The 20874-nt window shown below is 41.1% G+C and overlaps 1 protein-coding gene across 1 annotated transcript; it reads right to left on the bottom strand.

The window, feature by feature from the left end:
- Window positions 1-13218: 13218 nt before the first annotated feature.
- LOC131224188 (ribonuclease TUDOR 1-like) lies at window positions 13219-17464 on the bottom strand. The gene is made up of 8 exons (XM_058219728.1): window positions 17456-17464; window positions 16996-17274; window positions 16800-16905; window positions 15287-15343; window positions 14939-15168; window positions 14676-14864; window positions 14512-14592; window positions 13219-14426 (listed from the first exon to the last, which is right to left on the bottom strand). Exons 1-8 carry the CDS (start codon window positions 17462-17464, stop codon window positions 14349-14351), a joined length of 1029 nt encoding a protein of 342 aa, XP_058075711.1. The 3' UTR covers window positions 13219-14348.
- Window positions 17465-20874: the final 3410 nt, after the last annotated feature.

The raw sequence follows: 20874 nt of genomic DNA on the forward strand, positions 1-20874 counted from the left end.
TAAGAATTTTTCAATATAATTTTTGAAAGTGACAAAAACTGAAAAAGTCTCACTTTTATTCATTAATGGGTAAAGCCAAACATATTTGTTGTAGTGATCAACAAAGCTAATGTAGTAACGATGACCACTTACAGAAGGTATATGAGACAGACCCCAGAGATCTGAATGAATAAGTTCTAGAGGAGCAGTAGCAACCGAAGATGAAAAGTAAAAAGGTAGACGATGGCTCTTCCCTTGCTGACAGGCAGCACAAACTGAAGGACCCCCACGATCAGGAAAAGAGGGAAGCTTATGCCGAGAGAGTAGACTGGAGACAATGCGACTAGTGGGGTGACTAAGGCGCTCATGTCACACCGAGGAAGAGACACGTTCACTAAGAAGTGCCTAAGGAGAAGCAGCAAGACTCTTGTCCCCCAGAGAGAAGGCATACAGACCATTCTTAAGGTGTCCTCGCAGCAGAGTTTTCCGGGTGGAGAGATCTTTGACAAGACAAAAGTTAGGATGAAATTCAAGTAAGACTTTTTTATCAGCAGTGAAACGACTGACAAAGAGAAGATTCTTAGTGATATTGAGAACGAACAAGAGGTTATGTAACGCAAAGGAGGAAGATGGAGAACTCAAAATAGAATAACCAGTGGAATGGATAGGCAGACCTGTCTCGTTACCCATGTGAATCTTGTCAGGGCCATGATACTCAGTCGGAATTGCCAGGTTCGCCATATCAGCAGTTAGGTGATGTGTAGCACCAGAGTCAACATACCAGTTGGGATCGAAGGAGCTACTGCTAACGACCGAGTGCATGAGAGCAGTCGGGTTGGAAGGCGGGGTGGCTTCATTATAGTGGTTGTAGCAGTGGTTGGCGTAATAGCCGAACCGGTTGCAGATCTGGCACTGCGGGCGACCACCCATGGTCGGATGTAGAGAGCAGTACCGACCACGCCCATGACCGTGTTCCCGACCTCGTCCTCGACCATGCCCACGGAAGGAAGATGAAGGCAGGGCGGAGAAGAACCTCGAAGTCCGTGAAGCAGTGTGAACTGCAGGTGTAGGAGAGATGAGGCCGGTGGACTCAGGGTTAGGGAGGGCGCGCCCACGATGTATCTCCTGATTGAGCATGAGGCCGATCAGTTCTTCAGAGGAAATAGGGTCGACTCTTGTGTTGACAGAGGTGACGAACGAGTCATATTTAGGAGACAGGCCACTGAGGAGGGTGGACACAAGGTCGGAGTCGATGACGGGATTTTCCATGGCAGCGAGGTTGTCCACAATAGACTTGACAGACTGGATGTATTCAGACATAGGTATAGCACCCATTTTGACAGTGTGCAACTGATACTTGAGTTGTTGTACGCGAGCTCGGGAGAACGATGTAAAGATCCTCTCCAGAGCACACCACACATCATGAGATGTAGTGAGGCCGACAACACGGGCCATGACCAGTTCAGTGAGGGAGGAGATGAGTCAGCAGAGGAGCATTTGATCCATTTTGATCCATCTGGTGTAGTTAGGTTGAGGATAGGCAAGGTATCCTTCTCTGTTGGAGGGAGGATATGGTTTGGACATGGAGAGGTGCCATCGATAAGGCCTTCAAGTTCATGGAGTTTTAGTATGGGAAGGAACTGAGAACGCCATACCAAAAAATTGCCTTTGTCAAGTTTGATGTTGAGGAAGTAAGTGATATTAGAATAGATGGCGACAAGGAGGAAGATGAAGTGCTTGACATGGTGGATGCACTCGTAAGAGCTCTGATACCAAGATAGATTGAGATGTAATCCGATGCATCTCATGGAGGTGCACAGTTTCTATTAATAACTTGAGACGAGAACAATCAGCCACTGATTTGGAGGGCTGTTACAAGATATACATGGTAAGTGAATATTGTGAGGCTAATTACAGCTGTGTACAATTGGAGCAAGATTATCTAATGACACCAGGATATCTCATGGATCACGAGTTGCCTTACGGGGTGGATCCATGAGATATTTTCCATGCATGCCGTCTACTCTAATAGTCAGCGTATCTATCTCTCTCTTTTATGTTATTGGCTAGATATCGATAATGTCGTTGATAATTTCAGTGTCGCTGACACGAAAACTACTAATTTCGTTTCTCTGCCAAATGTCGCCGAAATTTTGGCGATTTCTGCAATAAAATGGGTTGTTGGAGATAAATTCGTTGTGGATATCTACAACGAAAATTTCGGCGACCATGTAAATTTGTAAAAAAACGGATTAAAAAAAAGCTTTCATTTCGATTTTTTTTCAAGCTAAGAGAGAGAGAGAGAGAGAGAGAGAGAGAGAGAGAGAGAGAGAGAGAGAGAGAGATTTCCGGTACCTTGAAGAGGATTGGTTGATCGCAAACAGTATTTGGTGGGCTAATCGTGAATCCGTGTAGGTGTGAATTCCGTAGATATGAAAAACCTCCAATTTCCTCTTCGTCTTCTTCTTCTTCTTTTCTTTTTTCCTTTGATTGGATAATATATTTCAAACGCAATAGGAATTTCCACGAATCTTCTTCGATTTTTATGGATTTTTTGGTCGAGATTTGGATAGGAGTATAGGGCTTTGAAACTGTGCGTTCGGTACGTACCCATTTTCCCCAAATTGCTTTCACTTTCGATTTTTACTGGACTACGTTGGCGTGACTTGAGACTATGTAATGGCCCACCTTTAATGCTTTGTGGACCACACTATGATATTATGTGCTTTATCCGCGCCGTTCATCTATTTTGTATGGTCATTTTAGGGCATGAGCCTAAAAATGAGTCGGATCCACATCTCAGGTGGACCATACCAAAGAAAACATCGGTGGTAATGTTTATTTGACATCCAACTTATCCATGAGATCATGTAGACTTGGATGAAGGGAACGCATAAATATAAGCTTGATTGAAATTTTTGCGGCTCTGTGAAGCTTTTAATGGTGTCCATTCAATGACCACTATAATGTATGACACGGATATATAATGAAATGCATTTAGGTGGGCCCACTGTCAGGGTCCCGCTCACCTTGTTGGTGAGCAACTTGTCTTTAGGAAACGATGGATTATCTTTCGAACCTCTTTCTTGGGAACTTCCCGCCAGAGGAGCTGCTGGGCATACCGTGATATTTGTGTGAACTCTTCCCGTCATCTATATTGATATTCGGACATGGGCCTAAAAATGAGGGAGATCCAAAACTCAAGTGGGCCGCACGATAGGAAACAGCGAGTGGAGAAATGATTATTGTTGAAACCACCCTGGTCCACCGTGATGTTTATACGCAATCCATACCGTTCATAAGGTCATCCCTGCTGGGGATAAACTGAAAATACAAAAATGTTAACCTGATCCAAAACTATGGCCGCACGATTGTTTCAATAGTGGATGTTTAATTAATTCTTATTGTTTCTTGTTGTTGCCCGCTTTTGTTTTGGATATATCTCATTTTTAGGTCTATTTACTAATATAATCTGGCAAAACGGATGAATGGGGTAGATTGCTCATAAACATCACCGTGGCCCCACCTATTTTTCGGTCAATAATTCAATGCAAAAGGTTTTTTTGTAGGCAATCCCGTCGAGGGGCGAGCGGCCTATGATGCGACCGGGAACCATCCAAGTGGATGAGAACTTGACTATAGGCCCACCTCAATGTATGAATTGTATATCCACGCCGTCCATCATTTTGGCCAGATTATTTAAAGGGCATGGTCCTAAAAATGAAGGAAATACAAAATTTTGGGGGGCCATGCCACAGGAAACAGTTGTCATTAGATACTCATTATTTAAAACTTCCTAAGGTCCCCTTAATATTTATTGACCTGAAAGGAAAAAACAAATATCAGGTCGAGCAAAAACTTTTATGGTCCAAAATAGGTTTTTAAATGGTGGCCATTCAATGACCACTGTTTCATGTGGTGTAGTCCAACTGAAATTTGTATCTGCTTCAGTTTTTACAGCATGCGTTAAAATAGGGTAGGAAAAAGGATGGACGTCATGGATATACAATACATATATTGAGGTGGGCCCTACCATTAGGTTCCACGGTGGTCTAGCCACAATGCTCGTTTCAATACGCAGCCTAGTCGACCAGATGAATTCCTATGCCTATTTGAGGATTTCTATCCCATACGCAGACATATTTTAACAATATGAGCAGTTATTCATCTTGAAAATTGAATGGAGTAGTCACGACTTACATCTTTAAATCCAAAATTCTTAATGAATAGATGATTCTATATATATATATATATATATATATATATATATATATATATATATATATATATATATATATATATATATATATAGCTGAATACTCGCCCTTACACATGCAAATGTGTGCATTTAAGTATTTTTAGAAGTTTCATTAAAAGATTTCACCGTTTTCCTCTTGTTTCTCCTTGTTCCCTGCATTTATGGTTACGAGGATAATAATATTATATCTTTATTTCTGGCCAGCTAAACATGTAGCTATGAGAACTGGAACATTACCTACAACCATATGGACCAAACTTTTCATTAGATCCAACCCATTCATACGCTACACAGACGCTTATTTAGCCTGGTGCCTAGAAATCATGATGGTCAAAAACTTAGGCAAGCCACGCAATGGGAAACAGTTGATAAAGAATGCTCACCATTGGTTTTGTGGAGGAGCCACAACGCTGTATTTATCTCATTCAGTCCATTCATCTAACTTGACTCATTAGGATGAAAGCATTCCCCAAAACCCCGTGCTATTCCAAAACTGAGATGGGCCATAACATATGAACACATAGGTTTCTACGTATGGGATGGCCCGCCCGAGTGTTGAATCGGCCTTATTTTTTGGGATCAAGGGCAACAAGGAGTTTATACCTGATGGAGAGAGTGGATCTCATGCACGTGAAGTTGTTTCCCTTGTAGAATCAAGGAAAGAATTAAGACTAATTTCCAAATGTCAATGAGTAGAGGTGTACACGAGTAGAACTGAGTGGAGCTTTGCACAGCTCGACTCGGCTCGGCCACTTGCTGACCCCAGCTCAAACTTGGCTTGGTTCGGTCCTCGAGCCTAACTGGCCAGCTCAGCTCGGTTCGGTCAGCAACTTGGGCCAGTTCGAGCGGAGTTCGAGCGAAGATTGAGCCAAGTTCACCTTTGCGGCATTTTCACAAACACACGGTTTGCACCTTCAAAATCTCACTGAAAATAAAACAGCAACAATGGTTTTACAGGTATTTTATCAAACACCTTGTAAGCAACATAAAAATCAAGGGAAAAAAAAAAGATATTTGTTTCATATACGCTACCTTCCTTGCCACCGACCATACTTCATTGAGTCATTTCATCAAACATTTCCGCATTGCTCGGTGGTAGAGTCACAAGAGTTTCAACACAGAGGTGATGGGTTCAAGTATCCATTGTGGTGTACGTGGTGTCAATCTCTTTGCAAAAATAAAAATAAAATAAAATAAATAAACCCCTTTATTTTCTAAATATTGTCTCATACAATTATAAGTTGCAGAGGGAGGCCCCACTTTATTTTGGCAGGGACCAACTTGATGTGTATGTGAAATCCACTTCGACCATTAGATGGTAATCTTTATTTAGGATGGGAGCTAAAAAAAAAAATCAAACTTTTGATTCATGTGAGCTACACCAAAGAAAATAATTGAGAGAGAAATATGTACCGTTGATTTTTATAAAGCATATCATGATGATGATATAAAATACACTCTAACTATTAGATGCCACACCAAACTTTAGGCATGGGACCTAAAAAATAGGCTTGTCTGTGATTCAGGTGAGTCATACTAAGTAAAACGGTGTGGCAGTGATACCATTTCCAATCACGTGATTCAGGTGGGTCATACTAAGTAAAACAGTTTGGGGGGTGATTGGGGTGATCTTTGGACACTTGGCCTCATGAGGCAAAATAAGTGATGGTCGGGGTGACTTTTATATAAATATTATGATGGGTAGATCCAAGTAACTGACCTACTATTAGAGCTAGGCACGGGACGACTCGACTCATTCGACTCGTTCAGACCTAACTTGACCCGAACCATATGGGTGAGTCAATCTAAACTGATTAGGCTTCACCCAATCCGAACTCAAACCAAGTTGAGTTCGAATTACCTAGTAACTCGACTCAACTAGACCCGAAACTCAATCCAGTCAGAGTTGAGTCGATCCAAAATCCGACCCGACTCGACTTGGGTTTGGGTATATAAAAAAATTTGATTTCTAACATCTCTAACCCTACTCGCCGCACCCAATCCCAATCCCAAACCGATTTTAAACTCTCTTCCTCATCCTCCTCCTCTTCCAAGCCCAACAGCCATCCACCCACCCACCCACCCACCCACCACCACCACTCTCTCTCTCTCTCTCTCTCTCTCTCTCTCTCTCTCTCTCTCTCTCTCTCTCTCTTGATCCGACTCGGTGCCAACTGGACTCGACTCGATACTTTTGACCGGGTCGGACTTGGTTCGGATCAATCCAGGCTAGACCAGACTTGGATTAGGTCAGGTATGCTGGATTTGGTACCAAGTCGGATCAAGTTTGGGTTAGGCCATTTTCAATACCGAATCGAGTTGGGTCAGCCCTAACTTAGTCCGACTTGACTCAATGCCCAGCTCTACCTACTATTGTAGGCTCGCCCTGATGGGATTTTTTGTCCCGTGCTCGACCGGTCGTGAGCCTCGCTCGACTGGTCGAGGGCTGGTGCACGACCAGTCGTGGAGTAGAGCACTGACTCGACTCAAAGTCCAGCGACTTTGGGCTATTTTTTCCAGGGTGCTCGACCGGTCGAAGGAGGTGCTCGACCAGTCGTGGGTGGCATTTGACTGGTCGTAGTTACGCAGATTCGTTCCGCGATTTTGTGCGGATTACGGATTTTGAGTCCTTTCGTAACTGGGATGCGGAAAGGAATTTCCTAAAACTATAAATAGGGGTTCCTAGGGTTTTTTCTAGATATATGAAAAACACAAGGGGGCTATCAAAGGTGTGAGAGGAAGGGAGAAAGAGAGAGAGGAAGCTTGTAGGAGGGACGTTATGCTCGTGGAGGTTATCTACTGTGCAATTTATATCTCAGCGCTTCTACGTCCTCGTAATCGGTGAGATCTCTCCGTTTTCTTTATTTCTCTTATTGTTTATCCACTCCTGCGTGAGTGAAGAATGTTGTAACGTTCTACTTCATAGTGGATTGTTGATCTGGACGAGGTCCCGTAGTTTTTACCTCCTTGAGGATATTTCACGTAAAAATCTCTTGTGAGGTATGGTTTATGCTTTGATTTATTTCATTGTTTTATTATTCCATAATTCTGGTTTGTTTCGGGAGGCTAGATCCTAAGGTTTTGTGCAAGGCCCCCAACAAAGTGGTATCAAAACTAAGTTTATTGAACAGGTAGGATCGGTTTTGAATTATGGAAGGTGGCTAATCAAGGATGATCAGCCTCAATGGTTCTAACTGGACCATATGGAAGGCTAAGATGGAGGACTTGCTTTATTGCAAGGACCTATATTCTCCAATTTTAGGCATATCAGCAAATCCAAGGATATGTCTGATGATGATTGGAAGAAAATGGACCGAAAGGCGGTGGGGTTTATTAGACAATGGTTGGATGATTCTGTGTTCCGCCATGTGTCTACAGAGACCTCAGCCGCTAGCCTATGGCTGAAATTAGAAGGGCTGTATGAGAGGAAGACAGTCGATAATAAATTTTTTCTAATAAGGCGACTTATGAATCTCAAGTTCAAGGATAGTGGTTCTATGGCCGAGCACATGAATGAGGTCAGCAATATAGTGAACCAGCTCTCCTTTATGAAGATGGTCCTGGATGATGAATTACAGGCTTTGCTATTGCTTAGTTCTTTGCTTGACAGTTGAGAGACATTGGTGGTGTCTCTAAGTAACTCTGCGCTATACGGAAAGATATCCATGGAACAGTTACCAGTTGTCTCTTCAATGAGGAGACAAGGAAGAAGTCTCAGGGGTCTACTCAGCAAGAGGCCCTTGTGACACAGGAACGGGGGAGAGGAAAGAACAGGAAGGGTGGGAAGGCCTGAGATAAATCAAGAGGCAAGTCAAGTACCAGGAAAGATGTTGAATGCTAGAATTGTGGCAAGAATGACCATTATAAGCATGAATATCGTAAGGCTAAGAACGACAAGAAAGGAAAAGGAAAAGAAGATGAATCAGATTCTATTGTGGTCACTTCAGATGGCGACATTGTAGTTATTCTTTCAGCAAATCATGATATATGTCTCACGGCTACGAGTCAGGACACCGACTGGGTGATTGACTCAGGAGGTTCTTTTCATGCGACTCCACGCAGGAACTTCTTCACAAGCTACAAGTCAGGTGACTATGAGAAATTCTGGCGTATCGAAAATCGTGGGAGTCGGTGATATTTGTGTGAAGACCGATGTGGGCTGCGCATTGGTTCTCAGGGATGTAAGGCATATCCCAGACCTTCGCCTCAACTTGATGTTAACGGGAAGGTTGGATGATGATGACTATGAAAGCTGGTTTGCTGGTGGGTGATGGAAGCTCATCAAGGGTTCATTGATCGTGGCCAGAGGAAAGAAGTGTTGCACCCTTTACAAGGCAAGTGTTAGTATGTGCAAGGGTGGGTTGAACGCAGCGGAAGATTCAGCTATTAACATGTGGCGCAGACGTCTAAGCCACATGAGTGAAAAAGGGCTTCAGCTACTAACAAGGAAGCGGCTCCTTCCAGACGCGATAGGTACACCTCTCAAAACCTGTCTTGATTGTTTATCAGGGAAACAGCATAGAGTTTCATTTATTAAATCTGCTTCTCATGTTAATAAAGTGCATGTATTAGATTGAGTTTATTCTGATATTTGTGGTTCTATGAGGACAAAACCTTGGGTGGGGCATTACTTTTATAGATGATGCATCTAGGAGGGTTTGGGTTTATGCTTTGAAATCCAAGGATGAGGTCTTTGGCTTGTTTAAATTATTTCATGCCATAGTCGAGAGAGAGAGAGACAGGTAGATCATTGAAGTGCATCCTCACTGACAATGGTGGTGAATACATTGGCGACTTTCATGAGTATTATAAGTCCCTGGGTATACGGCATGAACAGACGGTTCCCAAGATCCCCCAGCATAATGGTGTGACTGAGCAAATGAATCGTACCATTGTTGAGAGAATCAGATGCCTGTTATCCCATGCGAAATTGCCCAAGACGTTCTGGGAAGAAGCAATGCACACGACAGTATATTTGATAAACAAGTCTTCATCAGTCCCGTTGAATGGAGAAGTACCTGAGAAGGTGTGGACTGGACAGGATCCATCGTACAGTTATCTCAGGGTGTTTGGATGCAGGGCATCCGTTCACGTACCAAAGGATGAGAGGTCCAAGCTCGATATGAAAACTAGGTAGTGTGTATTCTTAGGGTACGGTGATGAAAAATTCGGTTAGAGATTGTGGGATTCGACCGAGAAGAAGCTCGTCAGGAGTAGAAATGTGGTTTTCTTTGAAGATCGGTATATAGAAGACATTGGTAAGCCAGAGAAGAACCAGTCTAGTTCAGGTGAGCTAGAGGACGTGGATTCGATTATTCCTCCCATGGTACTTGATGACGGGTGAGTACAACAAGGTGTAGAAGACGAGTGAGTTCCTACAGAAGATGGATCGGGGGAGCAGCCCTCACTTGATCCACCTATTGAGCCACAGGTGAGGAGGTCATCTAGGGACAGACAGCCGTCTAAGAGGTACTCGCCACATGAGTACATTATGCTGACTGATGGGGGAGAGCTAGAAGATTATACTGAGGCCTTAGCCGACAAGCATAAGGGGGATTGGTTGAAAGTTATGCTAGAGGAGATGAAATTCTTTCATAAGAACCACACCTATGATATGGTAAAATTGCCTAAGGGAAAGAAAGCTATGAGCAACAAGTGGGTGTTCAAAAAGAAGGTTGAGCAGAAGAATTCACAGACAAGGTTCAAGGCCAGACTTGTGTTGAAAGAGTTTGGTCAGAGGAAAGGTATAGACTTCAAGGAGATATTCTCACCAGTGGTGAAGATGACATCCATACGGATGTTGCTTGGGTTGGCGGCTAGTATGGATCTGGAGATAGAGCAGTTAGATGTTAAAACTGTCTTCCTCCATGGTTACCTGGAAGAAGAGATCTACATCATCAACCAGAAGGGTTCGAAGTCAAGGACAAAGAGCATATAGTGTGTACGCTGATGAAGAGCTTGTATGGGCTGAAACAAGCTCCACAACAATGGTACAAGAAGCTCGACTTGTTCATGTTACAGCATGAGTATGACAGAACGGAGTTGGACCACTGTGTGTTCACACGCAAGTTCTCAGATGGTGATTTCTTAGTTCTACTGTTATACATTGATGACATGCTCATCATGGGAAAAGACATCAAGAAGATCGATAGGTTGAAATAGGAGTTGGGCAAGTCTTTTGTAATGAAAGACTTGGGCCCGGCTAGACAGATCTTAGGAATGGAGATAACCCATGACAGAAGTAGCTGGAAGCTTTTGTTGTCATAAGAGCGATATATTGAGAAAGTCCTATAGCGGTTCAATATGAATGCAGCGAAGCCGGTCAGTACTCTACTAGATGGTTACTTCAGATTGAGCGACAGACAGTGTCCCAAGATGAAGGCAGAGGTGGAAGAGATGCAGAAGATACCCTACGCATCAGCTGTAAGAAGTTTGATGTATGCTATGGTGTATACACGCCCAGACATAGCATATGCAGTTGGTGTAGTCAGCCGGTATCTTGTCAATTCTGATAAAGAACATTGGACAACGGTTAAGTGGATATTGCGGTATCTAAGAGGCTCATCGAAGTTGAGCCTATGCTATAGTGATGGAAAACCTATGTTAGAGGGCTACATAGATGCAGATATGGCAGGCAACATAGACTCCAGGAAGTCTACCTCAGGGTTTATGTTCACGTTTGCAGGGAGAGCAGTTTCTTGGCAGAGCAAGTTACAAAAGGTCATAGCATTGTCGACGACAGAAGTCGAGTACATTGCAGTCACAGAAGCATGTAAAAAGATGCTTTGGATGAAGTGGTTCTTATAGGAACTTAGCCTGAAGCAGGAGGAGCACGTGGTCTATTGTGATAGTCAGAGTGCTATATACTTGAGCAACAATCCAAGTCAGCATTCCAAGTCAAAGCACATAGAGATTCGGTATCACTGGATCAGGGATACTTTGGAACATAAGGTGTTACAGCTTGAGAAGGTCCACACGGATGATAATGGGTCAGACATGATGACCAAGGCTTTACTCAAGGGCAAGTTTGAGGTTTGTAGAAACCTGGCTGGCTTGAAGAAGGTAAATCCCTCCTAGGACAAAAAGGGAGAGATTTAATGAGATTTTTTGTCCCGTGCTCGATCGGTCGTGAGCCTCGCTCGACCGGTCGAGGGCTGGTGCACGACCACTCGTGGAGTCAAGCCCTGACTCGACTCAAAGTCCAGCGACTTTGGGCTATTTTTTTCGGGGTGCTCGACCGGTCGAAGGAGGTGCTCGACCGATCGTGGCTTCTTCTCGACCGGTCGTGGTTACGCAGATTCGTTCCACGATTTTGTGCAGATTACAGATTTTGAGTCCTTTCGCAACTAGGATGCGAAAAGGAGTTTCCTAAAACTATAAATAGGGATTCATAGGGTTTTTTCTAGATATATGAAAAACACAAGAGGGCTATCAAAGGTGTGAGAGGAAGGGAGAAAGAGAGAGAGGAAGCTTGTAGAAGGGAGGTTATGCTCGTGGAGGTTATCTACTGTACAATTTATATCTCAGTGCTTCTATGTCCTCATAATTGGTGAGATCTCTCTGTTTTCTTTGTTTCTCTTATTGTTTATCCACTCCTGCATGAGTGAAGAAGGTTGTAACATTCTACTTCATAGTAGATTGTTGATCTAGACGAGGTCCCGTGGTTTTTACCTCTTTGAGGGTTTTTCACGTAAAAATCTCTTATGTGGTGTGGTTTATGCTTTGATTTATTTCATTGCTTTATTATTCCATAATTCTGGTTTGTTTTGGGAGGCTAGATCCTAAGGTTTTGTGCAAGGCCCCCAACACGCCCACCTAACTGGTGGTTAAAGAAATATAACAGAAGTCAATGGAAAGACAATTACACCAGTTAGCGATATATTTTTTGAAAACCTTTTTGCAAGAGATACTGGGATGTAATTTTTTTATTAGTGAGGTTATATAAATTTTATATTAGTAAGGTTATATATATACACATACATGCTTATACCAAGGTGGCATGTGTGTTTGAGACCACAGCCTCTCATAAAGTGGACTCCATAATCTACATTTATTGACCCAATTATCAAGTTGGTCCATCCATCAAGTTGGACACACATGAATGAAAAACAGAGTTAATAAGATGTGACCAACATTCTACACATAATATTCCACCTGATGATGAGGCCGCGGCACATGCAAATTGAGTCCCACCTGATGAACGGCCTAAATCTTGCACAAATGCGCATCGTTGAGCTCATGATATTTACATGATCCAAAGCCAGGTGGATATATTAAAGTACATGTAGACCCCACCCATTATAGAATACAAAATCTAGCCACGTGAATGACTTTGATTTTGGTCAAAAAACAGAAAAGCACTATGTTCATAGTTTGGGAAGCTGTTTTCTTGGATTAGAATCTACATAGCTTCCATTACCTCTCTCACATGATATTTGATAACAAATTACATCCCTTAGCACCATGACTAGCTAATTAAAAATAGACATGCTAATAAAGTCATGAAATCTGCATTGGTGTCTTCTGGGAATGAGATTATTGCATCTGACCTTTGATCACTACAAGAAAACTGGCCTTTACTGGCGGTCAAAACTGCCAGCAAAGGCCAATAAAACCGCCGTCAAAGCCTTTGCCTGTGGTCAGCTAACAGCCGGTGGACCTTTACTGACAGTTGTGCTAGACGCCGCTAAATCGTCATTTTTTTTTTGCAAAAATGGTCAAAAGTTACGGATAAAATCCGTAGCTAAATATGACTGGCCCCACAGTACAACCGTAGCCATTGGTACCATAGCCACGGTAAATGCATAGCCTGCTGAGTGGGGTTCAGAAAATCAGTTTCACATTGTCTTAAAAGCCAAGCTGATTGTCTTTTAACTAGAAATTAAAAGACAAGTGTGGGGGGGGGAACTAATTCAAGGAAGATACAAGCAGAGGTAACAAAAATCTGATTATACTGCTTGAGAAGGTCAAGCTCCATATTCTTGCTCGCATCATGAAGGATCCTGGGCTGATGGGCATTTCTAGCATGAAAGAAACATGGGGCAAAAGTAGATGATGGGGATTCTGTTGAAACAACATAGACATGCATGTTTTTCTCGGATTCAAACTCAGAAGTTTTGGATCTGCCTCATTTTTAGGCCCATGCCATAAAATGAGGTTACAAAACAAATGAACAGTTTAGATATAACACGTGTTATTCTCAATAGTTTCAAATGATGGTAGGTATATCCATTCAATGTACGACTGTATTACAAACATAGCATGGAATTAAGCTTATCCCATGGTATCAGGGGACAATCCCTGCCATGTGTAATAATTATATTTTTTGAATCCCATCCCACCTAATCCTTCCCAATGCCATGTGCCAAACACCCCCTAATGAACTAAAATAAAATCAATTGCAATTCCCAAAAATAATATTAAATTATAGGGAAAATAGCTAAAAGAAATTTCATGAAGGCAATATCTAAAATCTCCAAAGCAAGCAAAAACAACAATGCTCCAAGGTAGGATGGATACAGACTCCAGATACAAGTTAGGATGCAAATTCATATTTCCTAATTTGCAAGACATGGCATACAGGTATCCCGTCCACAGCATGCCACTCATATTCGGTTGAATGCTGGTAGTTTGCTTTTATAAAACAAATATATGTTAGTGTTTACAACATTCTAAATTTAATTACTAATGTTTGCAGACTATTTGAAGCAATATTCTTCATTATATTCCCTTTTTTTTAACACATGAAAAATTGTTAATAAAGGGGGGAAAAAAAAACAAGAATAGATACATCAAGGGGCCAAAATCATCGTTATCTTGATAGAAGAAACAAATGCTAGGGACAACTAGTGATTGCTTAACCCAAGCACAGCTATGCCAGATGGTGCATCAAAGCCAATAAAATTATAAATACTGCTTATTGACAACTAGTGATTGCGACCAACTTTTCCAGAACATAAAAGGAGCCACTTTTTGTAGTTAATGAGAGTCTCACCATGGCCCTGTTCCAAGAATTATATGCACTGAACTGAGCAAGGACAATATCCCCCTTCTTAGGATTAAAAGCGCCAATGACAGGAGGATCTTGGAGGGTCAATGAAGCTAGTTGCTGCTAAATAACAGCCACTTTCTGATCTCCAACTGTTTGGACATAAAACTTGCCACCGCCCAGTACCTCAGTAACCACCACCTGAAAGTAAAGATTAGGAAGGCAAGTCAATTATCCACCTAGAGAAATAAAACAAGGCATCACTCAAGCGAAAATCACACAGCACCTTAAGCACTTCCTTCTGTTTGGTCTCAGCCACTGATGACCCATTAGTAGCTTCCTGTCCTTCAACATGATTTTCCCAAATCTGCAATAAATATGTGTCAGCAGACACAAAGTGAGTAAGCTCGGCATCGACTTTCTAAATCACAAAGTACCTTAAGCACTAACCTTCAATCTCTGGTTTTTTGCAGACGGCTTAGCCTTTGCAAGTAGGTGAGAATTAGGAATCCTGTCAGCACCAAAAGCAGTTTGAAGCCTTGCCAGCCCAGACTCTAGAAGAACCACAGCCATGTTGGTCTTTGATTCCCATAAAGAACCTAAGAAGGTTCCAGTTCTATCAACTATTTTGACTTCAATCTGCACAAAATTACAGAAATTTAACAGCACTGAACATGAAGTAAAATGGAATAAACCGAGGCAGAACACGGTACCTCTACATCCCTCAGCAAGATCTTTCTTCTCATGAAGGCAATTGCTTCATCTAAGAAAGGCTCATCGCGGCCGGGGCATCTAACACTAGAGAAGGAGAATGGAATGCTGCAAGTTTCCTTGGGGATCAGCAATTTAAACCGATGACCACTAAGGACGTAATCCACAACAACGGGTAGCCTTTCACTCTGTTGCAAGAAGGGCAAGAAATCTTTAGCTTTTTTTGCAGATGCTTGAAAATATATTTTTTTAGCAAGTTTTGAAGGAACAATTTCATTCCAAAAGAGATCATTTTATAGAACCAAACATGATAGAAAGTACAAGGAAACAAGAAGGTTCAGCTTTCTAACCGTCAGCAGGTCCGTTACATGCATGACTGGGGGATCCTTCGCATAACGGATCCCTTTCTTTCCATTGATTGCATGAGATTCAGCAACAAGCAACGTGTCATAATAATTTGACCTTTCTTCAAAATCTTTTGTAATAGTCAACACATGAAACATCAAGAAAAACCTACTCATCATAAATGCAAGCAACCTAAAGTTGAAATGATGTTAACAAAACCACTCAAGTGATTGCAACCTATCAACCACACAAGCTTCTTCTTGTAAATTTCTGCTTACCTGCATAGAAACTGAACACAAGGGTATATATTGATCATGGTTTGGTTAGATGGAATTTCAGTGATTCAAATCCGACATTGAGGCATTTAATACATACACATGGATTATAGAAAATTCAATAAGCAGTACCAACTGTCTGGATTTGAAATGTTTCAGGAACATGGGCTTCAGCCAAATGAAACAACAAGAAGGTGCAAATTGATTAAAAATAAGGATTACTTTGTTGCTTAGATTAACTTTCAGCATACCCAATCCACATATCCAAATGCAATGCTGAAAGAAACTGTCTGGTAAATCTAGTATTAGAGGATCATCCCTACCTCAATACCATGAAAAAGAAAACTCAAAGTGTGGAATCAACTACTTTGTTCACTACCAGAAAACGGGCCAAAGGCTACGGCTAAAAACCGTAGCTAAAAGGCAATGGCTACGGTTAATATCCGTAGCACGACCGTAGCCATTGGTGCTGTAGCCATAGGTCTAAAAGCTATGGCTACGGATACAATCCGTAGCTATAGAGATAATGGATACGGATTAAATCCGTAGCCGTTTCTTCTAGAGCGCTAAAGTATTTACAACTACGGATTATATCTGTAGCTAAAAGTTAAAAATGAACCGTAGCAATTGGCTTAAATTAGCAATAACTACAGTTTGTAAAAACAGGCTATGGTTAATAGCCGTAGCTAATTAAGCTATAGGTACGGATTAAATCCGTAGCAATATTGTCCTTAGGTTAAAATCATATACAGCTACGGATTTTATCTGTAGCTAAAAGTAGAATGAGAACTGTAGCAAAAGGCTAAATTTAGCAAGAGCTACGGTGTTCAACAAAGTACTACGGTTAATAGCCGTAGCTAATGCCTATTGTTAATAAAAAATTTGGTTTGTAATGGCAGCTCTTACCATTGTAGTACACCCTGATAACTCATATAAGCAAGATCCAATTCATGGCTAAATCATTCATTCATTCAATCAAACACAATCATCCATTCATTCAATCAAACACAATCATTCATTTCCATTCAATCATACACAATGCCAACATAATAGTTATATGTCTATTTAAAGTTCTCATTAACAACAAGATCCAATGCCTTCTCGCAGCCAAATAGCTTCTCAACCAGCGCAAGCAAAAACTCCATGGATGTGCATCTACTGGTTATCAATTTGCAATCAACTAACACCCTATTCTTAGCTTCGCTTTGATCCAAAAGCTTACTGCACATGGATGATCATATACCTGTTTGATCTGAAGGAGAATCAATGTTATACGCTGTCAGTTGTTCTTTCAGCTCAAGCTCCTTATCATCTTCCTCTTCACTATCAACGGCTGTTGGCATTTTCTGCTGAAAGACTCAAACCAAAAAGGCAATGAGAAGTCCACAAAAACATGGAGATACTTGGGAAATAAGATGTTTCAGGATTTGCAAACACACCTTTCTAGCAAGAGCCTTCTTCGAAGCTCCCCTGCCTTTGGGTTTTACACCTTTGGAAACATGTCCTACGGAGAGAAAAAGATAACATGCTTTGAGATGAATGAAATCTTCAAGATGGGAAATAAAATAGTAATTGACAATCTGCCTATACCGAGTTCTGTTCCCAACAAGGTTCGTAAAATTCAGGTTGACAGTGAAACCATGTGATCCTCCATTGATGACATTAAATGCAGGCACAGGCAAAACTAGAGTTTTGTTCCCAGCAAGGTTCGCAATGTGCTGCATGACAAATAGTGCAACTTAACAAATATACGCTTTAACAGTGAGTAAAGGGCCAGTGAATAATCATACATTTTGAACTGTGTTTGGACAAGAGATGCTAAAAAAGGTTATTTTCTGTTGATTAGAAGAGGCCAGTGAATAATCAGATATGATACATCATGTGCTGATGAATTTGTACCTCCACCATTTTGCAATCTTGGATTAGCATGCACAGATGATGCCTGCAACCTTCTCCATTCCTCAAAAAGTTGGTGGGAGATGAGCTGGCCAGAATGGGCTTGAAGGACCTGTGAAATATTCATGTAAACTACAATATGCATAATAGTTCTCTATGACGCTGTGTATAGGTAATAGAAAAAGAAATTTTGGAAGCAAAAACCTTCAAAAGAGCAGAACTTATCTCTACATAAAGATTCATGACAGAGCTGGAATGTTGGAAAGGATTGGCAGATGCATCATTTGTTGCTGCAGAAGGTATTTCTTTTAAGAACTTGAGGCAATCCTGGGAAAAAAGAAAGAAAGACATGTCCATGAGTGGACTCTAAACATTTTCATGTTCAGGAAGCTTTACGAGGAAAAAAAATGCAGCATATATTGAGGACAAGTTCATTCATACAATGGCAATGAAATAAAGCCTGTGAATCACCTCCAAAAAAGTATCCTTGTATGTGCTCAGATTTTCGTTCAGCCATTGCTCCAGATTTATGTGTTCCTTACGAGAAGCAACTGCAGCCAGTTTGATGCTGAATGTAAATGAAGTCATGTCCAATTAATACTGATAGTCTAATTGTAAGATCTATGAGAGTACACAATAGTAGGAGAATCAAGTGACCCGCACTGAATCAAAGAAGAGAACTGATAACCTCTAGGCACCTCTACCACAATTTGCAGTACGGGTGTTCAGCCACGAAATGGAAAAGAAAAGGAAAAAAAAAACCTTTTTTAAATCACGGAGCTAAAAAAATGCCTTGTACTGCATATAGCAGTATAGGTGCCTGTAGGTGGTTAGTTCCGATTGAGAGAAGTCCCAGATTTGTTGCTAAAAGGATGCAACAAATCCAGGGGATTCTCAGGGTACAATCTGTCCACTGGGATGCAATGGATGAATGGTCTGGATTACTGATCCATAGGCATCATTTCCATCAAATAACTCAGCACAAAACCAATAGATGATCAAACAAGCATAACTTTTCTATTCATTATACATCTAAACTGGGCCATAATTTGGACAGTTCAATGACCTGTATGCCACGCACACAATTTCTAAGTAATCTAGGTGCCTGCGTAACCTCCATTGCACACTGCTAGTATCAAAGTTTTTAGTCTTTAGAAAAACAAAGGGGCAAAAGTCCAAAAAAAAAAAAAAAAAAAAGGATCCCCAAATACCCAGCTCTGTTTAGATGCAAAACAAGGCATGAAAAGATTGGAAGATCCCAGTTGTTCCAATCTCTGGCCTTTTCCCTGAAAAAGTAGGCTGTTGTTGTTTCTTCTTCCCAATCAGTTAGGATTGTCATATCAGTGAGATTTTTTGGAAATTCCCAATTCCAAAATGGGCCATCAGATCAACAGTCTAGATCACTACACCACGGGCTTGGGATTGTCACTACACCACAGGCTTGGAAATTCCCAATTCCAAAATTCTCAAGAATGCTGAGTTGCCCATCTGACACCAACAGTCCAAATTTACCTGGGCTTGGGACCTGTTAGTGTGTGTCACAAAGAACACACACATGAACACATACACACACACAGAGGGAGGGAGGGAGAGAGAGAGAGAGAGAGAGAGAGAGAGAGAGAGGGATGACTCTTACGGGAGTTCAAATCTAGCATTTGCATGATCATGAATGTGATATTTACACCAGCCACAGCAAATGGATGCTCCCAAGTAGCTCGCTTTCCACCTTGCTTGTTCAATAGCCTTTGAAAAGTTGGGATGGATAGAATCATCTAATCTGCAAGAAAATTTGGGCCATATTCCATCAATGTCGGGGCACATCATGTCCTTGGTGCAAATCAATGAAACATAGGGACCACTTGTGCAAAAATAGATGCATCAGAATAGTACTCACCCTCATGAACTGATCTGCTTCAACTTTCTAATTATGGCAGCTCCCAGTGATAGCGAAGCCGCTAACTCAGCTGTTGTCTCTGTAAGAACACCTTGCCCATACAATTCATATAAAAATTCAATCGATTTCTATGTCAAGAAAACAAAAAAAAATCCTGACAGATGGCTCACAGCTGATCTCTACTGCCGCTTGGAGCATGCAAAAAGAAAAAAGAAAATGAAGATGAATATGCTAAATGGGTAGTAGTCGAAATCGCCATTTAGTTTCATTTAGGTGGGAAGCAGGCCCTTAATTTCATTCAAATTCAAAAAAGCATTCGCTTTGACAAAAAACGAGTAGCAAGCACACTGCTAGAGGTGAAAAGGCCGAAACTGCAAATTCAGATGATTTTGAGTCTGAATTAAAATATAGGATATGCAATGCCAACCTCATTCAAATTAGAATAATGATACCTGATTCAAGATTGTTTTTTTCTATTTTTCTTTGTTTCCTTTAGTTCAATTCAATTGAGCATGCCTTGCATCCAAATAGGCCTTACGTTTAATATAACAACCTCGTCAAAATCTGTGGCCCATAAGACATCTGCATTGAGATCCATAAATTGAGTTTGACAGCTTGGATTTGAATCCTGTCAGATCCATAAATTGAGTTTGGCAAACTACATTAGGACATTAGAATTATTCAAAAGAGCTTTTCTTTTCCAAACAAACACAAACCCATGTAACTTAAGTACATAATCAAGTAATAAGTAAAAAATATGGGAAAAGAAACTAAAAAGCACCACAAACATATCAAAAGGAATGCTTAAAGGACCACAAACACACACTGCTCAGAAACTGAAAAGCCAATTGCCTTTCATGGTTCTCCTCAATATAAACGAAAAGACGTATGATCTGCAAAATGGAGTGCCACATTCATCCAGAGTTATTAAGCAAGTCTAATCAGCCATGTTTAGAAAACCAATAACTAGGCACTGAACATGCCCCACAAGTGTTATATGATTTTTAAATTGTTAGGGAAATGATAGTTGGGTCACTTGGTAAGATTTCACTGTTCTCACCTTTTGCACTCCATCCCTAGTCTCAATGTTCAAATAGAGTCTATATCTGCTTCATTTGAATAGTTAAGGATGTAAACAGGCCATCCTCTAAAAGCTGGGCTGAGCAAATTAAAATTTTGAATAGTAATGGCCTAACAAGCCAGCCCCAAACAGTTCAAAATCCAGTCCCAAATCCTACATGTGGTGTTTGTGAGGATAAACAAACGAAGTGATCAATAAAGCATTAGATTGAAGCCTGAAGGCAAGAAGAATGAAGCATGTATCGATCTATAAATACTGTTAATTACTTAAGAAGAAAATGTACAAGTAAAACATGCCATTCAAAAGAAAAACATCATTGCAAGTGCTGCTAAAATGGATATTGTTGCACCTGACAATGATGCCTCTGTCAAATCTAGGAATTTTCATGTCAATGCGTGTGCACACACACACACACACACACATAGATGAAAGATATACATACAATCA

This window comes from Magnolia sinica, chromosome 13 (assembly GCF_029962835.1).
Source record: "Magnolia sinica isolate HGM2019 chromosome 13, MsV1, whole genome shotgun sequence".
Taxonomy (NCBI): Eukaryota; Viridiplantae; Streptophyta; class Magnoliopsida; order Magnoliales; family Magnoliaceae; genus Magnolia; species Magnolia sinica.

Excerpts from the sequence above, each read along its gene's own strand:
- LOC131224188 (XM_058219728.1), bottom strand. Across the intron at positions 14,593-14,675 it reads CAAAAAACCAGAGATTGAAG|ATTTGGGAAAATCATGTTGA; the intron begins GTTAGTGCTTAA and ends TATTTATTGCAG. Across the intron at positions 14,427-14,511 it reads AACAGAAGGAAGTGCTTAAG|GTGGTGGTTACTGAGGTACT; the intron begins GTGCTGTGTGAT and ends CTTTACTTTCAG.